Genomic DNA, 19184 nt, shown 5'->3' with positions numbered 1-19184 from the left:
CATATACCATAACTTGTTCAGTCATTCCCCAATTGATGGGCATCCCCTCAGTTTCCAGTTCTTTGCCACCACAAAAAGAGTTCCTATAAATATTTTTGTACATGAGGATCCTTTTCCCTTTTCTATGATCTTTTTGAGATAAAACCTAGAAGTGGTATTGCTGGATCAAAGAGTATGCACAGTTTGATTGCCCTTTGAGCATAGTTCCAAATTGCTCTCCAGAATGGTTCACAGCTCCACCAACAATATATGGATTCCAATTCTCCCACGTCTTCTCCATTTATCATTTTCCTTTTCTGTCATATTAGTCAATCTTATAGGTGGGAGGTAGTATCTCAAAGTTGTATTAATCTGCATATCTCTAATTGATAGTGATTTAGAGCATTTTTTCATGATTATAGATAGCTTTCATTTCTTCCTTTGAACACTGCCTGTTCATATCTTTGACCATTTATCAACCGAGAAATGATTTGATTCTTATAAATTTGACTAAATTTTCTGTATATTTTAGAAATGAGGCCTCTTTCAGAAACATTAACTGCAAAAATTGCTTCCCAGTTTTCTGCTTTCCTTTTAATCTTGGTTGCATTGGCTTTGTTTGTGCAAAACCTTTTTAATGTAATCAAAATAACCTGTTCTGCAAATCATAATGTTCTCTATCTCTTGTTTGGTCATAATGTCTTCTCTTCTCCATAGTTCTGACAGGTAAACTATTACTTGTTCTCCTAATATGCTTATGATATCACCCTTTATGTCTAAATTGTGTACCCATTTTGACCGTATCTTGGTATATGGTATGAGATGTTGGTCTATGCCTAGTTTCTGCCATACTATTTTCCCAGCACTTTTTGTCAGATAGTGAGTTCTTATCTCAGAAGCTGGAGTCTTTGGGTTTAATCAAACAGTAGGTTACTATAGTCATTGACTACTCGGTCTTGTGTACCTAACCTATTCCATTGATTCACCACTCTATTTCTTAGCCAGTACCAAATAATTTTGATGATTGCTACTTTATAATATAGTTTTAGATATGGTATGGCTACTTCATCTTCCTTTGCAGTTTTTTCATTGATTCTCTTGAAATTCTGAACCTTTTGTTCTTCCAGGTGAATTATTATTTTTTCTAGCTCTATAAAATAAATTTTTGGTAGTTTGATTGATATGGCACTGAATAAGTAAACTAATTTAGGTAGAATTGCCAATTTTATCATATTAGCTCAGCCCACCCATAAGCAATTGATATTTTTCCAATTCTTTAGATTTGACTTTATTTATGTGAAAAGTGTTTTGTAATTTTGTTAATATAATTCCTGGATTTGTCTTCACAGGTAGATTCCCAAATATTTTATATCATCTAGTTATTTTAAATGGATTTTTTCTTTCTATCTCTTGCTGCTGAGCTTTATTAGTATTATATATAAATGCCAATGATTTATGTGAGTTTATTTTATGTACTACAACTTTGTTAAAGTTGTTAATTATTTCAAGTACTTTTTTAGTTGATTCTCTAGGCTTCTCTAAGTATATCATCATATCATTTGCAAAGAATGATAGTTTTGTTTCCTTGTTGCCTATTCTAATTCCTTCAATTTCTTTTTCTTCTCTTAAGCTAACATTTCTAGTACAATACTGAATAGTAATGGTGATAATGGACATTCTTGTTTCAGTCCTGATCTTACTAGGAAAGCTTCCAGCTTATCCCCGTTACAGATTATGTCTGCTGATAGTTTTAGATAGATGCTACTTATTATTTTAAGGAAAACTCCATTTATTACTATGCTCTTTAGTGTTTTTTAATAGGAATGGGTGCTGTATTTTATCATAAGCTTTTTTTGCATCTAATGAGATAATCATATGATTTCTGTTAGTTTTGTTTTTGATGTGGTCAATTATGCTGATGATTTTCCTAATACTGAACCAGGCCTACATTCCTGGTATAAATCCCACCTGGTCATAGTGTATTGCCACCTATTTTTCAAGGCCTTGCTCAAATTCTACCTGCTCCAGACGGCCTTCCCTTCTCATGTCATTTCCAACCTCTGCACCCTTTCAACACTATTTACACCACTCCTTTGCCCCTTATTACATGTTGCCCTCTACTCCAGTTATCTGGGCACGTCTTTTCTCTTCCCTAAGATGCCAAGAGCTCCTTTCAGACAATGCCTGTGTTTTATTCTTCCTTCCACCTTCCTGGAAATCCTGCCATATTGTTCTCCAAATTTCCAGGTCACAGCCTTTCTTTTGCTTTACTCCTTTCATCTCCATCATGAAGACTTCCACATTTCCTCAGGCATTCTGGGAAGATCCCTGGCATTGGCTATGCTTTGTACTTAGCAGGCACTCAAGAAATATTTGTTGAATTAATGAATTAATATACTGGGCACCCACTGAAGACAAAGGACCAGATTAATAATACAAATGAGTGACATTTATGTAGAAATTTGTGGTTTACAAAGGGGGTACACCTCCAGAGAGAGAACTGATGAACTCCTAGCACAGACTGAAACATTTTTTCATTTTCTTTATTTTTCTTGCTTTTTTGGCATCATGTCTAATGTGGAAATATGCTTTAGGTGACTTCATATGTATGATGGATATCATATATTTTGCCTTCTTGGTGGGTAGAGGATGTGGAGGGAGGGAGTGAATTTGGAAGTGAATATAAATTTTAAAAAATTTATTTTTAGTTTTCAACATTCACTTTCATAAGATTTTGAGTTCCAAATTTTCTCCCCATCTCTCCCCTCTCTCACCCTAAGATGGCATATAATTTGATATAGGCTCTACATATACACTCATATTGAACCTATTTTCACATTAGTCATGTTGTAAAGAAGAATTAGAACCAATGGGATGGACCATGAGAAAGAAGAAATAAATAAAAGAAAAAAGAGAGAGAGCAAATTTTTCTGGATATGGATAGCATTTTCCATCATGAGTCCTTTGGAGTTGTCTTGGATCCTTTCATTGCTAAGAAGATCTAGGTCTATCAAAGTCAATTATCACACATCGTAGCTGCTACTATACAATGTTCTCCTGGTTTTGCTCCCCTCACTCAGCATCAATTCATTCAAGTCTGAAAATAAAATTCTTTTAAAAAATTGAAATATAGCTTATGAAAGGTAGAAAATTCCCTCTTCCAATGCAGGTAGGCACCTTCTCTGCCACTTAAAGTCTTAGAGATGCCTAGAGAAGTAAGAGTTTAAGTGACATGTCTAAGATCACACAAGAAGCATGTGTCTAAGGCAGAACCTGAACACAGGTCTAGATGATTTCAGGGTTTCAACTCTAGCTACCACACCATACTAACTTTCACAGTTTGTAAAGTGAAGTAAAATATAATATCCCTGAGATCAGAGGTCATCACTTTGTTTTTGAACCCCCAGGGTCTGACACAATGCCTGGCACATGTTATTCAGTTGTCTGAATCTTCTTGATGCCATTTAGGGCTTTCTTGGCAAAGACAATGGAGTGGCCTGCCATTTTCTTCTCCAGGTAAGCTTTACAGATGAGGAAACTGAGGCAAACTGGGTTAACTGATTTGCCCAGGTCACACAGCTGGTGTCTGGTGTCAGATTTGAACTTAGAAAGATGTATTCCTGACTCCTGGACCTGGCGATCTATGCACTATGGTGCCACCTTGCTGCCCTGTCTGGTACATTGAATGCCTTTAACATGTAGATAGATGATAGATAGACAGACAGAAAGGTAGATAGACTGATAGATGATAGATAGATAGATAGATAGATAGATAGATAGATAGATAGATAGATAGATAGATAGAAAGGTAAATCAATATATGGACAGATAGATCAATAGTTGATAGATAGAAAGGTAGATTGATGGATGGATAGATATATTGTTGGTAGAAAGATAGAAAAACAGATGTGTATATTTCAGAAAACTGAGTTTCATCCATTAGGAAGATAGATTTAGGGCTGGGAGTAACCTTAGAGGTCATCAGGTCAATCCCCTCATCATACATGTAATAGGGGACTGGCCTATGAGACCCCATTCCTTTGCCACATGGACAGCATGCTCCTAAGGAAGTGGTTCTCATTGGTCAGTTCTCCATTACATACTCATGAAGAAACAAAAGTGAGTAAAAGTGATACACCTAATGTCATACAGTCAGCGAGTAGCAGACAGGGAATTTTAACCCAGGTGCTCTGAATCCAAACACTGCATTTTTTCCATGTTTCCTCTCATTATTATCCTTATAAGATGCAGCTGGGCAGTACAGCAGATTAGTGCACAGGACTTGGAATCTGGGAGACCTGAGTTCAAACCTGACCTCAGACAGTTACTAGCCAGGGGACCCTGGGCCAGTCACTTAATCACTGCCTACCTCAGTTTCTCCATCTGTAAAATGGTATAATGATAACATCTGCCTCCCAGGGTTGTTGTGAGAATCATATGAGGTGATGTTGTAAAGTGTTTTGCAAAACAAAACACTATGTAAATGCTAGCGATTGTGATTATCTAATTTGGGGACTCAGAGCAACCCTGTGAAACTGGTCATGAAAGATTAGAATGGTTAGATCATGATACACTCAGTGACATCCCATTTTACAGACGAGGACACTAAGGTACAATACGACAGCATGGGGCAGTGGTATAACCACAAGGAGTCCAAGAGCCTGGGTTTGAATTCCAACTCTGCCCTTGTTAGCTGCATGGCCTTGAGCGGGTCACTTCTCCTTGGGCCTCAGTTTCTTTGTTTGTAAAATGAAAGGACTCTAACACTCTTTCCAGCTCTGATATTCTATGAATCTGTAGGAGGCTAGGAGACTTGGCCCTAGCTCACCCAGCTAGAACTGCTGCAAATGAGGCTAGAACCCGGGTCTTACATTTTGGTGTAATACTCTAGGATTTTTTTCCCCACTGATTTTGTGGAGGGTGAATTAGAAGATATTACAAAGAAGTTGTTTTTGTAGCAATACTCAATCCCCTGGAGTCTGGGGGAGTTGATTCCATATGTCTGGGAGAGCGTTTCTATGTGTCTAGGTCTAGCGAGAGAAAGGTGGGCCGCAGCGTGGTCTTCTCCCATCCTACATGGCTCAGGAGGAGGGCAGGGCTGCTGGGTTGTGATTTATGTAGGGTTTTATTTAGTTCACTCACTTTCTGGCTGCTAACCTTTTCCCAGATCAGCCCCCTATTACCCGTCACCTGATGGCTCTCCTCAGTCTCCTCTCTCTCTCAACTAGAGACAGAGTGGCAAGGAGCAGAGGACTTGATTCGGGGAACGAGGAGACCTGCATTCTAGTTCCAGATCGACCAATTAATTAATTGTGTGATCCCTTTTCTAGACCACTGTTTCCTCATCTGGAAAATGAGGAAGTTGGATGAGATGACTTCTGAAGTCCCTTCTAGCTCTGACATTTGATATTCTGAGATTCCTCTCTGATCTACTATTCTACATTCAGAGGGCCCTTCAAATTCTGATGTTCTAATTATCCTCTCAGCTCTGACAATCTATGTTCTAAGGGCCCTCCCAGCTCTGACATCCTGTGTTCTAAGGGCCCTCCCAGCTCTGACAGTCTATGTTCTAAGGGCTCTCTCAAATCTAACGTTCTATGTTGTTCTGTCCCCTTACCTCTATGATTTTAACCCCACCCTTCCTTTCTTTTTGCCTGGAATCCCTCTAGAAAGACCATCTGTCGGTCTGCTTCTCTTTAGAGGCATAGCATCCTCCTTTGTACCTCTGTTCCTCAGTTAGGCTCACCTCCATGTGCCTCCTTCCCTTGAATCTGACCAGGCTGATGCTTCTACCAGACAAGGACCCCAACAAACCATTCTCTGTCCACCTTTGCCCAGTACCTTTCAAATGGCAGAGGCATTAGCACTGGGATTTTCTCGGAAGTCTGCCTCTAGGTGTGTAAAATGGGCAGGGACACTCTGGGCATTTGCATGTCATTAGCATGTGCCCACGTGGAGGGCACCAGTCATTCTTGGGAAATTTTTCAGTTCAGGGGTTATTGCATCAGGCAGGTTTTCCCTCCGCTACTGATCCCTTTACTCCTGCCTCACCATCCATTCAGAGGGCCCCAGAAGCTCCAGCTTGGGGGTGGGGGCTGGACAGGCAGGATCAGGAAAGGAGGAGGAAGAGACAGGAGAGAAGAGACCTCAAGGTAGAGGACGCTGAAGAAAATCCACCTTTAGGTTTGTCTTCTCTCTCCCTCTTCCCCAGCAGGCCTCCTGAAGGAGGCAGAGAGAGAAGCTCACTCCTCCTCCTCCCTCTCCACCAGTGTGGGAAAAACTGGGTCAGCCAGTGGGTTAGCAATCTCTCTTCTCTGGCTAGCCTGATGGGTGGGGGAGGAAGAAAGGGGGGGCCAGCAGGTCGCATTGCAGTGTCCCCCCCACACACCAGGGGCTAGGCCCTAGTTGGAAGGAGAGAGAAAAGGGATGTTACTATCTTCACCATACTTTCCTGGGGCTCTTGGGTCAAGAGTCATCAGGAGGGAAAGACCTGTTCTTTTTCCTCTGCCTCTACCTCCCTTCCAATGCTGCTTAACCTACAGAGTAGAACCCAGCACTGCTGTTTTCTCTTGTCTCCACTGGTTATAATGCATGTACTGTTAGAGCTGGTAAGAAGCTTGTCACAGGAGAGCTGGGAGGGTCCTTTAGGTCACAGAATGTAAGAGCTGAGGGGGCCCTTGGGACATAGAATGTCAGGGCTGGGAAGAACTTTAGTACAATGTCTGAATTGAGAGGACCCTTAGAACCCAGGATGTCAGTTAGGAGGCCCTTAAAACACAGAATGTCAGAACTAGGAGGGCCCTTAGAACACAGGGTGTCAGAGCTGGGAGGGCCCTTAGAACACAGAATGTCAGGGGCTGGGAGGAACTTTAGTACAATATCTGAATTGAAAGGACCCTTAGAACCCAGTATGTCAGTTAGGAGGCTTTAAAACACAGAATGTCAGAACTGGGTGGGACTTTACAACAGAATTTCAGATATATTCAAATATCCTGAAACATAGAACATTAGAGCTGGCAGGGAATTTAGTGAGTCTCTAATCCAAACATTTTGTTTTACAGATGAGGACACTAAGAAAATGCCTTACTCAGGCTCACACACTGAAGAGCTGTTAGCTATGTAATGAGTGGAAAGACGACTGGGTACAACGTAAATGGAAGGTAAAAACAAACAAATGGACCTGAATGCTGTTAGTCTTATTTAGTCTTGGATAAGAGATGAGAAAATGAAGCTCCCTCCTTTCTTTGCTGAGGTGAAGGCCTATGGATGCAGAACACTGCATTTGCCATCAGATTCAGTTACTGTGTTGGTTAGTTTGGCTTTTGCTTTAATTCTATGTTGCAAGGGATGGCTATCTGAGGAGGAAATGGGGGATGAATATATTTGGAAATAAAGACAATGTAAAAATAGAAGATATTCATTTTTTTTAAAAGAACTAGGATTGCAGTCAAAGAATTTGGGTTTTAATGCCAGCTATGTTACTAACTAGCCATGTGGCCCTAAGTCTGGGAATCTCTCAGTGTCTTGCTTTTCTCATCTGTAAAATGGAAGGATTGGATCAGATCAGTGGTTTTTAACATGTAGTCTTTGGACCCTTTGGATCTGTGGATAAATTTCAGGGATTTGATATACTTGTATGGTGGAAAATTACATCTTTATTTCAACATAGTTTCCTTTGCAGTCCTATGAATTTTATACAGTTAAAAACATTATTGTGAGGAGAGGTCCAAACTGGACTTCCAGAGGGATCCATGATGATGCTAAAAAGGTTAAGAATCTCTGGTTGGTTTGAATTCCAAGAAGAATTCCAGGTCATTTCCCTCTTTGAAGGTAAGCACCCTGAGGACAGAGATTATCTTGTATTTGGATGTGTATCCTCAGTGCTTGGCAAACAGTAAGGGCTTAATAGATGCTTTGGCACTTGGAAAATAGTGTTTAATATTTTGGTGCTTAGTAAATAGTAAGTGTTTAATAAGTATTTTGGTGCTTGACAAATAGCAAGTGCTTAATAAATACTTTTCATTCTTCATTTTTCATTCCTTCCCTCATTCCAGCTCTCAATTCTGTCACCCCATGAATGAACGAATGGGAAAACTGGGACAAATAAGACCCTGGAATTATTATGGGATTTTTAGATTGTCTATTGTATCAAATGTAAACCTTTCAAGACCCTTCATAAACTTGGCCCTAGCATCTCTTCAACGGCATAATGAGAATCCCCATATCATTTTTAGAATTAATTTTTATGGATCTATTGTTATGCCACCTACATTTCCCAATGTTTCTACCTTCTCTCCCCCTCCAGAGGACCTTCCCAGGAGCGAACTAATCATGGAAATTAAACTTCTAACAAAAATGCCAAAGGGGAGGGAGGTGGGGCAGCACCAGGTTGGCACACCTAACCAAGATGTGGAGAAAGTCGGACATTGCGTGCAGTGTTCCCCACACCCAGCCCCTCCCTTCTGCACAGAGGGAAGCAGTCCCTTCTCGGGTCTCTTCTTTGGGATAGTTTCTATTTCTATAAGACTTGGCCATTTATAAAGTACTTTCTTCATGATAAACCTGTTGAAGGTAAGGTGTACAAATGTTATATCCATTATTTTACTCAAGAAGAAACTGGGGCATGGAGAAATGAATTGATTTATCTAGCTTCAGAGAGCTAAAGTATCATTTTATATAATGATACATATAATTCCAATACTACTACTACCACTAAAAAACCAAATGAGTTAACCATATACATAAAGCATTCTGACAGCTTTAAAACACTGTATCAATGCTAGCTGTTATACAATTATTATAACTATCTAATGATTATATTATTACATAATATATTGTATATTATCATAGAAATGCTAGCTATTAGACAGTTATTATAATTACATAATGATATTATATAACATATTGTATATTGTACAATAATGTTACATATAATGAAATATTATAAAATAACATTGTATATTACTATATATTATAATGTATTGCCCTATTAGCCTTAAAATGGTATATGATATATATTATTTATACAATGCTTTAAGGCTGGCAAAGTACTTTACCTCTTATCCCACCTGATCCTCATAACTTCCCCGTAAGACAGGTATTATTGCTATTACCCTCTTTTTAGAAGAGAAATCTGAGGCTGGAGAAGGTTAAGTGATTTGCCCAGAATTAAACATCTAAGGAAGTATACAGGGCAGGATTTGAACTCAGGATCTCTCCATTCTAAGTTCAGCTGCCTTCTATACAATAATGGGTACCAGAATCAGAGACTGAGAGCTAGAAGGGGCCTCAGAAGCTATACAGTCCAAATTACCCATTTTACAGGTAAGAAAACTGAGGTCCATGGTAGTTTTATAGCTGGCACTGGAGGGTAGTAATAGTCACCCTCAGAGGTGATATGTGAAACCAAGTTTGATTCTAGAGCAACTGCTCTTTTTAGGATATAGAAACTGCCCGTGACTCCTGTCTGGTTGGTTTCCCCATTATTCTCCTCTCCAACCTCTTCACCTTTGCTCAAGCTGGGGCCTCCACAGATAATGCCCTCCTTCATCCTTTCCATCTAGTTAATTGTTCCAAATCCTTCTCCTGTAAAGACCTGGCTCAAGTTCCACTAATTACTCCAGTCTATGATAGCAATATCTCCCACTTGCTCTGAGTATTGTGCCAACTCACCTAGGCTGGGAGTCCTTTAAGAAAGGGAATATGTATTCTTCAGAGCTGGACACATTGGAGATGCTTGCCAAAAACAAAAAAACAAAAAACCTCCTACTGATCTGAACACAGGCTGTCCCTACCGCTACCCAGCCAGGCAATCTGTACAAAGCTGTGACTGAATCCTACAAGTGTGGTCTGATTAGCTATTGTCTGCCTGGCCCAAGTATGGATGTGGGGGATGGGGGAACATCTGATCTAGATTTAAGCCTGGAAGGAACCTTACAGGCCACCTAGTCCAGCCTCCTTATTTTACAGATTAGGCAAATGATGGGTTGGAAAAATGAGTGACTTGACCAAGGTCACACCGCCAGTAGAAGGCAAATATGGAATTTGAAAACCCAAATCCTGCATTCCTTGGGGAGACTGAAGATCCGATGGGATCCACCATCTTCTTTTTTTCCCCACCAAGAAAATAGGGTCGTGATTTTCTTACAAGTGCCACAAGTCATAAATCATGGATTTAGAGATGGAAAAGATCTTCAGGGCTACCTAGTCCGACTCCCTCATTTTACAGAGGGAGAAAGTGAGGACCAGAGAGGTTACTCAGGTAGATCCTCCCCTTCCAAACCACTCTGTACATGCCCTTTTTGTATACAGTTGTTTCAGTGTTGTTTCTGTCATTAGGCTGGAGCTGCTTGAGAACGGAATTGTCTTTTGCCCCTCTTTGTATCCCCAGGGCTTAGCACAGTGCCTGGCACATAGTAGGTGCTGACTAACTAGAATAACTCTGTACCAAAAGTGTAACCTTGACCCCAACTATCCAACTATCAAGATATACAGTTATTTTGTGTAATTATTTTTCAGTCTTTCTCTTTATATATAGCATATATACATATATGCATACACACATATATTCATTTGCTCTCCTCTTTTCAGAAATTTTATCTTAGGGATAGGGCCTATGTTTGGGAACAGCCTATATTCAGACCAATATGGAGCTCCCCTCCCAATGCTCCTCCTTTTTCCTTCTCTTCATTCTGTCCCCCTCCTTTCTCCTTTCTCTCTCCTCTCCTCCCCTCTTCTCTTCTCTTCTCTTCTCATCCCTTCCATCTCCCCTCCTTTAATTGACCTTCTCTCTAGTGGCCTTTCTTAGCTCTCCCCTCCCCTCTCCTGGTTTTGCTTCCTCTCTCCTCTTCAATTCCATCTTTCTCACCACCCACGATTCTGCTTTTCTCCCTTCCCTGCTGGCCTGCTTTCTCTCCTCCACACTCCCCTCCCTTTTCTTCCCCTTCTCTGTCCTCTTCCTTCCCTTGTCTTTCTCTCCCCTGCTCTCTCCTTCCACTTCCCTCCCTCCTCCCCTCCCCTTGAATACTAAGCACCACTTGGATGACAGAATCAGAATCCAAAAAGATTTCAACAGGCTAGAAGGACAATCTGAATCTAATAAGATGAAATTTAATAGGGATAAATGTGAAGCTGTACACGTGGGTTTTAAAAAGAATCAGCCACACGTGTAAGGGGTGGGGTATGGTTCGAGGGGCTTTAGACAAGAAATACTATGACAAAGATCTACCAGCCTTAGTGAACTGCAAGTTGAATGTGGGTCAACTGAATGACCTTAAAACAAACAAAAACAAATGAAAAATGAATTCCACAATGAGATAGGAGACAGCCTTGCTGTTTTTATGCCTGGGCAAGCCACCACTGGAGCACTGTGTCCAGATCTGAGCAGCCCATTTTATGAAGGACATCGATAAGCTGGACCCCTCGTAAGAGACTTAGAGATCATGCCTCACAAGAACTGGTCTAGGGAGTCAGGGATGTTTAACCTGGATAAAAAACAACTTATCAGGGAACATGATAGCTGACTTCAAGTATCTGAAGGGCTGTCATGAGGGAGAGGGATTAGCCATGCTCTGCTTGGCCCTAGAGGGTAGCACTAGAAGGGAGAGGTGACAGAGGGAGAGGCTGATTCCAGTCAGAGTAGGATAAGCCTGGCTAGCAATTAGAGCTGTCCAACAGTGACGTGGGCCAGCTCAGCAGGTAGTGAGGTCCCTATCATTAGGAGTCTTCAAGCAGAAGATGGGTGTCCACTTGTCCTGATGATAAAGATAGGATTCCTATTTAGATATGGTATGGATTAGATTGGTCTCTGTCATCCCTTCCAATTCTGAGATTCTGCAAATAGAGTTGGTTAGGATGGACCTGAGGGGGTAGATTGCCAGAGTCAGAGGGGCTCTTGAGAGAGAGAATGTCATATTTGGGAGGGATCTTAGAGCATTGACTATCAGAGCTGATTGGGCCCTTAGAACAGAAACTCAGACCTGGGAGAGCCCTTAAAACACAGAATGTCAGAGCTCAGAGGGCGCTTACAAAACAGAATGTCAGCCATAGGAGGGCCCTTAGAACACAATGTGCCAAATATGGGAGAGACTTTAAAATATAGGATGTCAGAGTGACATTAGAACATGGAATGTCAGAACTGGTAGGGCGCTTAGAACACAGAATGTGAGAACCAGGAGGGATCTTTGAGTATCAGATATAGAATTGGAAGAGATTTCAGAACCAAGAATGTTAAGAGTTGACTGGGATCTTAGAACACTGAATTTTGGAGCTGGAAGGGCCCTTAGAAATCATCTCTTGCAAGGCCCTTATTTGATAGAGAAGGGCACTTAAAGAAACCATTCTGTTCTCATAACTGGCCACTCTGACTAAATGTGCCCCTGAATCTCCCTCCTTCTTCTTTTCTTTCTCTAAACTGAATACTAAGCGCTCTGTCCTGCCATGAACCTTATCCCATATAAAAGGTGAAGATGCGGGTGCCCTCTCCCCTCTCCAAAGGCACCCTCTCCCTGATTCTGGAGCTCCTCATCCCGACCAGAGCCTCAGTCTGCTCCCACAGTCCCTTGCTCACCCCCCACACTGGAATCTCTCTGGAGGGGCAGCTAGTCTAAGTGGAAGGGTGTTGAACTCATAATCATAAGAGATCTGAGTTTGAATTCTCTTTTTGACCCTTGTTAGCTGGGTGACTAAAGGACAAGTCCCTTTGAATCCATTTCCTGTAAAACCAAGGTACAAATGTTCAGAAGACTACTGCAAGATAGAGCACATCAAAGGCTTCCTAAACTCTTACAATCGGAAGCTATTATTACTGAATGAGAGGCAGCTAGCTGGCTGGCCTTGAACTTGGGGATTCCTGGCTTCAAGTTCTGTCTGGGACACATGCTCTGACATCTAGCTGGGTGACCCCAAGCAAGCCATCTCAGGCAATTCTCTAAGACTTCAAATTTACCAAGGAATTGCTGATAAGCATTAGTGGAGGGACTTTCCACACCAAGACTTTTCCACACAGATAGAATCATAAGTCTGTACTCCACTCCTTCAAAAAAATACTCCTAGGTACAAATATGGAAAACTCAGTGTATTTTTAATCAGTTCCTGATGCCCAGGCTAACAGAGCCCTGGATAATCCCAAATAATAATATAATCCTAAAGTACTTTCTATCTGATTTTGAAATACATTGCCTTCCCCTGCACCTCTCCACCCCCACCAGCACAGTTTGCTTCTTCCATTTTGGGAAGGCCAATATTCAGATTGGTTTATATTCCCTGGTTTAGACAACAGCCCCTTCATATCCACTAAGCTCCCTCCAGATGTGACTTCTCACTGCCCTTTCCCACCACATATCTTTGCACTCACTGGTTACAGCTCCTGGCATGCCCTCTCTCAACCTCTGACCTTTAATATACTATCCATCCATCAAGTCCTGGTTTAAATGCCACCTACCCCAGGAAGCCATCCCACAGCCAAGAAGCTGCAGTGTCTCAGGATCCAAAGACCTGGTTTTGAGTCCCATATCCACCCACTTCCCAGTTGTATGGCTGGTAAATCCCTTCATTTCTCTCACCCTCAGTTTCCTCATCTGTACAATGGGGATGATAATCCTTGTACCATACTGGTCACAGGATGTGGGGGTTAGAATTGCATTGTATACTTTAAAACACAAGAGAATCATGAGCTAGGTATCCCCTTAGCCAGAGGTGGGCCTTCTCTTATTTGATTTCTTAGCACCTTATAATTCTCTTATGAAGCTATCAATCTAATTTGCATTGTATACTGTATATTGTCTTACTCCCCCTTAATAGACCTTAAATGCCTTATCTAACTCATTAGCATAATGAGTTACATTTTAGGGGATCTAGATATTTTATTTCATAGGTGAAAGAAATTCCCAGTATGGAAAAAACCCTTCATGCATAGTGATTAGCACCTCATCCTTAACTTGAAGCTTTAAAGAGTTATCAGGAGCACCCAGAGGTTAGGTGACTTGACCAGTGTAGCCACCATGTGTCCCAGGGAGGATTTGAACACAGGTCTTGGTTTCAAGGCTGGGCCTCTATCCCCTAAGCCACATCACCCCTCACTTTAAGGAGAGTAAAAGTCCCTACAACATGGTTGTTGAATTAATGTGTGAATGACAACAATGAGACAGCAAGGGATCCATGCCTTGGGTGGCCAGGGGATAGATGCCAACACAGGAGAAGTGGATCAGGAGGAGGAGCCCCTAAAGTAGAGAATCCCCATGGAGGTCAATGAGAAGTGACTATTAGCCCATCTTCTTTCTTTACAGAATTACTTAATTCTTTATGAGGTTACATTGTGATCTGGTGGTCTATGTCTGTTGGGGGGAAGTAACTGCAGAAAATTTGCCATGCCAATGGCTTTATGATGCCACAGGGAGAACAGCATGCAAGTAAGAACTCCTGCTGGAGCCCGTGGAACATTCTTGGAAATCCACTTAGTCCAAGCTCAGTCAGGGAAGCCCCGGCCTAAGTCATTGGGAGTGGCACTGAGGACTGAGATCCTTTTTGTCTGGACTCCAGGGGCATCTATTCTCAGTGCCTCCCCTATTCCCAACAGCCTTGGCCATATTGGTTCAAGTCAGTTCAATTCGATAAGCATTTATCATCTGGAAAGGAAAATGGCATAAATAGCTGGTCTTGGAATCAGCAAGACCTAGGTCCAAATTCTCATTTCTAACACATACTGGTTGTGCGACCCTGGGAAAATCACCTGGTGGCCACCACAGAACTCTTTGATTCTCTAAGTTATCAAAAGGGGATCAATCTGCACTGGTAAAGAGCATTTTTTCATTGGGGGTTTCCATATATCAATATAATTACAGATACAGCATACAAATAAAAAGTTTTTATTAGAAGCCTATGTAAGTGACTTTATTCAGCACCTGTATTATGCTGGGGATCCAAAGGGGAGAAAAAAAGGCCCCTGCCCTCGGGAAACTTACATTTTCCATACACTCCATCTCAAATTTTGTCTGGAATATTTAGGAGTCAATCAGCCCAGAGGGTGTAGTCAGAAAAAAAAAATGATGACGTTAAACAATGGAGACTGACCCTCCAGCCCCTCCCCTCCCTAGCGACAAGTACAACGACCCTGAGCAACAAAAACCCTCTTCTTTGGACTATTCTCAGGACAATGTTCTTATCATTCAGGACAATGGACTATGTCCAAAGAAGATGGCCCCTGTCCCTCTAGACAACTGTCCTTTCCTTCAGGACAATCTTTTAAAAATGACTCCTCTCAAGGACAATGTTTATTCCTCGGGATGATGGACCCCACTGGACAATGACCTCTCTCCGATGGACAATAATCATCCCTCTGGAAATGCCCCTTATTCTACAATAATAACTGTTCCTCAGACCAATAACCCTTCTCCTCCACTCGATGACTCAGATCATGTCCCTGCACCACCACCACCACTACCACCCCCAGCCTTCTGGAATCACCTCTTGGGATGTGGCTCTGAGCTTGGTCCCCAGTTTTGTATGAGATGTTGTCTCCAAGGATGAAAGAGCGTGATGCCCCGACTCCCATTGTACCCACACCCAATACTTAGACTCTAGCAACGCTAATCTGTCTCTACAGCAGCCAGAAGCAATGTTCTCTCCCCCCACCCCCATGCTCCACCCTCATGGCTGAAAAGAGCCCCCTTAGAAAACCAAATCTACAGCTCCCCAAATTCTTGCCCACTCCCTTCCACCCTGTCCATCTCCTCCTCATTCATGCTCTACACCCCACCCCCATTTCTCTTAATAATCACTGGATGGTAAAATTCAGAGCCAAAAGGGACCTTAGAAATCACCCAGCCCCCTCCCCTTACTTTTACCAAGGAAGAAAATTTGTTCCAGAGAAGGAACAGGACTCGATTAAACTAAGGTCAAGCAGGTAAGTTAAGCATCAGAGTCCAGGATTTAAGCTCAGGTCCTCCACCCTTGGTCTGATAGTCCTGTTGGCCCAGACATTGCTATTCCCCTCAGAAGCAGCCTCCCACAACAACCTGGTTTCTCTCTGGGCAACATCTTTGTCCTCTGTGGTGGCTACTGACTCTTCCTGACCTGCAAGCCCTCTACACAGACACCTGTGTCCAGGCCCTGGTCTCAGGTATCAGTGAAAAGGCACATGTGTTAGCTTAGATGAGCTCAAAATTGGGTACTCTTAGGGGATGTGGGTAATGGAGGGAGCTGGCAAAGGCTATCTGCTTGGGAGTTCACCCTGGCTCAGTCAGATTCCCACTTTGGACTCAGAATATTAGCAGATAGGACTCCAGGCCAAGGGGTGGCACCCTGCCAAACTCCAGACTGACAAAGTGTCTGCTGGAATCTCAAGTCCTGGAATCTCAGAGAGGATAGGGATCTCAGGAGGGCATCTAGCACTGCCTGTGATTGATCAGGAATCTTTCCTCAAGCACACCCAGCTAACCAGCCTCCACTTGAAGGCCACCAGTGACTGGGAGCTCATGATCTCCTGAAACTGCCAGAGGTCATGTGGTTTAGTGGCAAGAGCCTTAGATTTAGGGTCAGAGGGTCTGGATTTGAATCCTGACTTTGCACTTACTACCTCCATGACCTCTAAGTGACTGGACATTTCTGGGCCTTATGTTCCCATGCTACAAAATTAGTGGAGTGGGATTGGTGTCTCCTAGCTCTAAATTCCACAGTCCTGGATTGCTGATTGTTAACAATTTTTTCCTCATTTGGAGCCCAAATCTGATTCCATTCAATTAGGCCAAACAAAAGCCTCACTCCAACTTATCCTCTTTAATTTATAGCTCCTTAATTGTCATCTCCTCCAGCAAGCTTTCTTGATTTTACTTCCATTACTACTACCCTCTATTATTGGGATCTGGGTGCAGGTAAGAACCTTTCAGACCCTAAAGGCAGGCCAGGTGTCATTTTTTTGTCTATGTACCTCAGACATGCCAGGCATTTAAAAAATATACGTTGAATTTATTTAAATGCTATCCCTCTTGCAGAAGACAGACCACCACATACCTGAAGATAACAGGTCCCCCTCCACCCCACTCTAGATTCTTCTAGGTCAATCAAACCCATTTCCTTTGACTGATACCCTGCTGAGTCTGGTTTGGTTCTACCTTAGCCATCCTCCTGGTACACTGCAGTTTGTCGGGGTCCTCCTTAAAATGCAGAGCTCAGTACTGGATGCAGTCCACCTGATGGGTTCTGAGGAAGGGAAACAAGCCTTCTCTCCTTGTGGACAGTGTGCCGCTGTCCAAGTCAGCACTGGATCAGGGAGTCCTGAGGACCAGGGGGTATGGATATCAGAAGCAGGAGGCTCCTGGGCAGGTTGGGATGGGAAGAATGACGCTAAGGTTCCCTCCACTCCCTATCACCACCATCCTGTTACAAAGAAAACTCCAGGAACCCCTAGAGGAGAGCAGGGAAGCTGGCTGTGGTAGTGACTCAGTGGGGAGCAGAGTCCCAAGGCATGGGGGAAACAAATTAGGGGTCAAGAATGGCTTGCTGGAGGTAGAGAGTGGAGAACGGAGCCCTGTAAGTAGCCTCTCCAATGAAGCTCAGCTGCCAGAAGCCAAATCAAGGACCCCTAACTGCTCAGTCTCTCAGGGGCTGATTTTCAAGCGCTATTTAATAGTCCATCTGCCCTACTCTTACCAGAAGTCAATTACAACGGCTTTCCACCCTCTCTCCCATTTGATATAGAGGAAATTTGGAGCCCGGGCACCTGGGTTTTAATCCTAGCTCTTTGCCTTCCACCCTGTGTGACCTTGGGCAAGTCACTCGGCCTCTCTGGCTAGCCTGTTATCTCGGGTGTAAAATCACGGAGGCTGTGGTTGAATTCTGGAAGGTCTCTCACCTACGGTGGTCTCTTTTTCCACCTGTTCTCTTTGTGACCTCTCCGTGCTCGTCTCTCATCGCCGTCCCCCACCCCCACCCCCACTGTTCCCGGGCCTTGTCTCTTCTCGCTTTTCTAAGTCCTCTCACTTTTCGCTCCCATCTCTGCCCCCCTTTCTTTGTCCCCTCGATAGCTCTTTCCTTATCCTCTTCTCTGCCTCTCTTCTTGGCTCTCTGCTTGCCAGCTTCATCACTTCTGGCTTCTTCTCCCCTCTTCCGATCCCTCTAGACTCTTTTTAACTCTCCCCCACCCTTCTGCCCTCTCTCTCTCCGTTCTAGATGAGGACACTGTCCCTCCCTCCCACAGTTTTTCCCTGGGTCCCACGTTACCCTTTGCCCAGTGGCTCCCTCCTCCACCTCTCTGCCCCTTCTCCCTGACTCCCTCTTCTCCTGTCTCTTTGCCGGTGCCCCTCTGCCCGTCCCAGTTTGCCCACTTCCTTTTCCTGCCCTACCCCGAACCCGTCTCCAGCGTGTGCGTGCCCAAGACGCGGAGCAGCAGCCCGCTCGCAGCTTGAAACGGAGCGATAAGCGATGCCAGGAGCCCGAGTCGGAGCCCGAACACGAGGCGGAGCCTGAGCTGGGGCGGGCCCCGCCACAGGGCCGCTGCGTGCTGGGCTCCGGGGTTCGGGGCTCCGGCTGCCCCCTCCCCCAGGCACTCCCGCGGGGCAGGGACAGAGGGCGGGGTGTGCGCTCGCTTATCCAGCTGGGAAGCTGCCCCCCGCACCCGGGCTGGCTTAGGTCTGGGGGAGAGTGGTCCCCGGGGCAAGTGAACTTCGGGCGCCAGAAGATCCGCAAGCCCCGCCCCCACCTGCCCCCCCCAGACCCCTCCCCGGGTGCTCCCGTCGCCCCCCCGCGTGCCCCTGGCTTACCTTCGCTGCGGGCCGCCGACATGCAGGTGGCGGCCACGGCTGTGACCACCCAGAGCGAAGAGGGCAGGCCGGCGCGGGCCGGGGCCATGGTCCCGGGGCCAGGGCTGGGGCCGGGGGCCAGGGGCCGAGGCCGGGGCCGGGGCCGGGGCCGGGGGCGGGGGCTGGCAGCCCGCCGCGGCTCTCAGCGCCTTCCCGGCTCCTCCGCCACAGCCCCGCGCACGCCCCGCCGCTGCCCGCACATCGGCGCGCACAGCTACACTCGCACTCACACACGCACACAGCACCCCCCGCCCCACGCGCGCACAGACACACACACACACACACACACACAGACACACACACACACCGGCGCGCGCGCGCACACACACATACACACACACACCCCGACACACACCCCGACACACACACGCGAGTGCTGCCTGCACCCGGGAAGGAGCCGGGCCGTCACCG

At 44.4% G+C, this 19184-nt stretch overlaps 1 protein-coding gene across 1 annotated transcript in view; it reads right to left on the bottom strand.

Moving 5' to 3' along the window:
• Positions 1 to 18847, bottom strand: part of EPHA8 (EPH receptor A8) — a 50031-nt gene extending 31184 nt beyond the window's left edge. The window contains exon 1 of the mRNA XM_072609233.1: positions 18735 to 18847. Coding sequence (XP_072465334.1) covers positions 18735 to 18822 — 88 coding nt within the window. The 5' untranslated portion in view covers positions 18823 to 18847. The remainder of the gene's footprint in view (positions 1 to 18734) is intronic.
• Positions 18848 to 19184: the final 337 nt, after the last annotated feature.

The sequence above is a fragment of the Notamacropus eugenii genome, chromosome 5 (genome assembly GCF_028372415.1).
Source record: "Notamacropus eugenii isolate mMacEug1 chromosome 5, mMacEug1.pri_v2, whole genome shotgun sequence".
NCBI classification, from domain to species: Eukaryota; Metazoa; Chordata; class Mammalia; order Diprotodontia; family Macropodidae; genus Notamacropus; species Notamacropus eugenii.
Note: the sequence above shows the minus strand (reverse complement) of the source record. Positions and strands in the feature narration are given on the sequence as shown.